This window comes from Etheostoma spectabile, chromosome 16, assembly GCF_008692095.1.
Source record: "Etheostoma spectabile isolate EspeVRDwgs_2016 chromosome 16, UIUC_Espe_1.0, whole genome shotgun sequence".
Lineage (NCBI taxonomy): Eukaryota > Metazoa > Chordata > Actinopteri > Perciformes > Percidae > Etheostoma > Etheostoma spectabile.
This window is the reverse complement of record NC_045748.1, coordinates 10,029,396-10,034,031: the sequence shown is the minus strand read 5'-3', so window position 1 is coordinate 10,034,031 and position 4,636 is coordinate 10,029,396. Positions and strand designations below refer to the sequence as shown.

At 38.9% G+C, this 4,636-nt stretch overlaps 1 protein-coding gene across 1 annotated transcript in view; it reads right to left on the bottom strand.

Annotated features, from left to right (window-relative positions):
• The window catches only part of hip1r (huntingtin interacting protein 1 related), a 28,384-nt gene that overhangs the window by 5,181 nt on the left and 18,567 nt on the right, over positions 1-4,636 (bottom strand). Inside the window, exon 33 of the mRNA XM_032539145.1 lies at positions 732-1,089. Coding sequence (XP_032395036.1) covers positions 732-1,089 — 358 coding nt within the window. The remainder of the gene's footprint in view (positions 1-731; positions 1,090-4,636) is intronic.

Below are 4,636 nucleotides of genomic sequence, written 5' to 3'. Positions count from 1 at the left end.
ACGGAGGCAGCGGTAGAGCAGCAACTCCCATATTCTATAAGGGACAATTACTGTTTTTGTCTAAGAAGTCTGGTGGCTATGACGAGAGCCCCCATAACATGGATTAACGGCTTTAGTTTCCCCCGGGTAACTTTAAACAGAGCGGTCTGACAGCAAGGTAAAGTTGGAAAACTTTCTAAATATAGCGTATACACTTAAACTGATTGTTTTTAGGCGTCTAAAATACGTTTAGATGCTACCCCCACATCATTAGGTGGGGGTAGGTTACCTACTTTTGCTTTATAACTTTAATTACATATTCAATTTAGCTTTGTAAAGCTCACTTACTTACACTGCAATATTGTTTTTTTGTACTATGGCAACCGCCTCTTTACTTTACAAAACCTTTATTAGACGCCACTTTACTTCAGTCACCTTCTGCACATTTGTCTATTGTTTGTTGTCTTTCTTGTGTTACTTGTTTGTTTTTTTTTGCCGTTATTGTTGAGCTACTTTAACTAAGGAATTTCCCCGCTGTGGATGAAAAAAGTATATCTTATCTTATTAGTAAGACAATCTGTAGCTCCCCTGGTCTGCTTTTTCCAAACCGGGGGAGTGCCGACTGCCATTTACTGTAGAAATAACCTGACTATGGAGAAATAGCTCATACAATCACTCTTTAAAACATCTGAATTATCCCTTTAAGCACATATGTATAGAAGATAAATATCCAGATGAGTTTAAGCACTTACCGCATTCTTCAGCATTTTCCCAGATTTGGTAAAGATGTTGGGTTTCCTAGAGGCTAATTTGGGGGACTCTGTGTTGTTCTGCGGGGTGGCCTCGGGCAGAGACGGGGATTGAGGCCGGGAGAGGCTGGAGGGGGTTGACAGCGAGTAGGACTCAGGTTTTAAGTAGGTTTGGGTTGGATTCGGGGTGAAGGGCTGAGGTGGTGTGTAGGTGGTGTGAGTAGGGATGAAAGGTTGGGAGGGTGCGTAGGCCTGAGAAGGGGTGAAAGTTTGGGAAGGGGTGTAGGTCTGAGACGGGATGGAAGTTTGGGAAGGGGTGTAGGTCTGAGACGGGATGGGAGTTTGGGAAGGGGTGTAGGTCAGTATACCACTGTGGGAAAATGTTTGTACCTCAAAATGTACTAAAAGTAAAAGAAAAGTGTTCGTGCGCAGGGAAATATCTTTCCACAGAAAAAGATTAAAGACTCATCTGAAAAGTAACTTAAGCTGTCAGACAAGTAAGTAATAATAGAGTGAAAGGAAGAAAAAAAAAAGAACAGAATAAATAAGAACAAAGGAGAAAAATAAAAAAGATAATATAAGATGAAAGGAAGTCAGACATAAAATATAAGAAATAAGAACAAAGGAGAATAAATAAAAAGACACGTAAGAATAAAAGTAGAAATAAAAAAGAAATAAAGAACAAAAGGAAAAGAAATAAAAAAAGATAAGATAAAGACAAGGAAAAATTAAAAAGAAATAAGAACGAAGGAAGAAAAGAGTGAAAGTAGTAAAAATAAAAAGAACGTAATAAATAAAGAACAAAGTAAAATAAAAAGAAAAGAAATAAAGAACGAAGGAATAAGAAAGTAAAATAAGAGTGAAAGGAAGTAAGAAAAAGAAGAGCGTAAGAAATAAAGGTGAAAGTAAGTAAAAAAGAAGCGAGGAGGAAGAAAGAAAGAAGAGATGGGAGAAGAAGAAAGAAGAAAGATGGAGAAGAAAAAGGCGTGGAGGAGAAGAAAGAAGCGATGGGAGGAAAGAAAGAAGCGGGAGGAATGAAAGTTCCTGCAACCCGGTAGATCCTTCCAGCCCAATACATCAGTTTTCCCCAAATGCTGAAAACTGGAATAGAAAGATATTTCCAACCTTTCAGGCAAAATCAAAGGAAACAAAACGCTGAATTCTGCCTCCGTGATTTTATGATTTCAATAAATCAACTTAGTAAACAACGCAATCAGTAACTTTAATATAAGCTTCATGATTAGAATATCGTTTTTAGATCATATCATTTGCAACGTACAACAATTTCCTTAAGCTCAGTTTTGTTTTTTAACAGAACCACAGTTAAGTTAGGATTAAAATCTCTTTTAACATATAAAAAAAAAAGGTCATTTATATTTCCATGATTAGTAAAATGTCAGGAAGTCTCAAGATTCCCCCGTTCCGTTTCACCCTCGTTAACTGTAAATAAAAAAGATTTATATTAACGCACTATCAAATCCTCTTATGACTGGATGCTTTAAATATTTTAAAATGTGGTTGTATGAGCTACTTCTCCATCGTGTGTTAGAAACGTAGATCGCGGGGCCACACACAGTTTTGGAGAAAACGCAGTGTAATAAGCAAGTACATATGTAATCTATTCCGTTTAGTGACTCTATATTGAATTTTCCCCGTTTACCTTGCGTCAGACCAGTCTTTACGACGGGGAACTGAGCCGTTACCTCCTCTTGTCAGAGTGATGATAGATAGAATAATAGAATAGATAGAACAGATAAGCGAGACAGACGACAGATAACAGACAGACAGATAAAGATAGATAGATAGATTGATAGATAGATAGATAGATAGATAGATAGATAGATAGACAGATAGATAGATAGATAGATGAATAAATAGATAGATGACAGATAACGACAGATAGACAGATAACAACGATATCAAAGATAAGCATACAGGATCAACAGATACAGAAACCCAGACAGAACAGATATATCAGACAGATAGACAGATAAGCATAGACAGACAGAAGATAACAGACAGAGACAGATCAGCAGAAGACAGAAGACGACAGCAGAGATTTTTATTTTTTCAGTGCAATACTGTATTTTACACAACCCAAGTATCCATCTTTTATTATAGTTGGTGGTCAGTTTGTCTGCTTTCACATCCCATATTTCAGCCATAAAATTGAATTTCTTTTTTTTTTTTTAGATAAAACAGATGTTGACAAAGTTTTCCTTTTGGAATTGGGAAAATTAAAAGTTGGAAAAAAGGTTCAAATACGCAATAATATCATCGGGAGGCGTCCCCCCCCGCCCCCCCCATCAACCTCCCAGACTCCTTGACTAAACATGATTTTACCTGCAGAACACGGAGTGTGCTGCTCACCGTCTGCCTCATCGTTAGTTTGTTCATGTATTGTGTGACTTGTGTTTAAAAGAGTTAGGAACTTACCAAAACTAACTCATTGTAACTTTTATTCTTGTGTTTTCTTTGTCTATTTTGTTTTTTAACTGTCATTCATGTGTTTTATAGCTTATAATTTTTAACTTTTGTACTTGTGTTTATCTGTTTAACCTGATTTTTGAGTAAAGCATTTTGATTGGCCCGTCTGCTGAAATGTCTTCACAGATAAGCTGCCTTGCCTTGCCTACTAACCGCGGAGGCAGCGGTAGAGCACACTCCATATTCTATAGGGACATTACTGTTTTTGTCTAAGAGTCTGGTGCTATGACGAGAGCCCCCATAACATGGATTAACGGCTTAGTTTCCCCCGGAACTTAAACAGAGCGGTCTGACAGCAAGGTAAGTTGGAAAACTTTCTAAATATAGTATACACTTAAACTGATTGTTTTTAGGCGGCTAAAATACGTTGATGCTACCCCCCACATCCTTAGGTGGGTAGGTTACCTACTTTTGCTTTATAACTTTAATTACTATTCAATTTAATTTTAAAGTCACTTACTTACACTTCAATATTGTTTTTTTGTACTATGGCAACCGCACTTTTACTTACAAAACCTTTATTAGACGCCACTTTACTTCAGCTACCTTCTGCACCTTGTCTATTGTTTGTTGTCTTTCTTGTGTTTTACTTGTTTGTTTGTTTTTTTTTTTTTGCCGTTATTTTTGAAATGCTACTGTAACTAAGGAATTTCCCCGCTGTGGTGAAATAAAGTATATCTTATCTTATTAGGTAGGACAAGCTTAGCTTCCCTTCGCTTTTCCAAACCGGGGAGTGCCGACTGCCATTACTGTAGAAATAACCTGACTATGGAAATAGCTCATACAATCACTCTTAAAACATCTGAATTATCCCTTAGCACATATGTTAGAAGATAAATATCCAGATGAGTTTAAGCACTTACCGCATTCCTCGCTTTCCCAGATTTGGTAAAGATGTTGGGTTTCCTAGAGGCTAATTTGGGGACTCGGTGTTGTTCTCGGGGTGGCCTCGGCAGGAACGGGATTGAGGCCGGGAGAGCTGAGGGGGTTGACAGCGAGTAGGACTCAGGTTTTAATAGGTTTGGGGTTTGATTCGGGTGAAGGGCTGAGGTGTGGTGTAGTGTGGTTGAGTATGGGATGAAAGGTTGGGAAGGGTGCGTAGCTTAGGGGTGTGAAAGTTTGGGAAGGGGTGTGGTCTGAGACGGGATGGAAGTTTGGGAAGGTGGTGTAGGTCGAGACGGGATGGGATTTTGGAGGGGTGTAGGTCTGGACGGATGGAGGTTTGGGAATGGGTTGTGGTCTGAGACGGGATGTGAGTATTGGGAAGGGGTAGTCTGAGACGGGTGGGTTGGAAGGGTGTAGGTCTGAGACGGATGGGAGTTTGGGAAGGGGTGTAGTCTGAGACGGGATGGAGTTTGGGAAGGGGTTCTTATATGTGAAGGTTTATGTCTGATGACGGGATGGAAGTTTTTTGGAAGGTT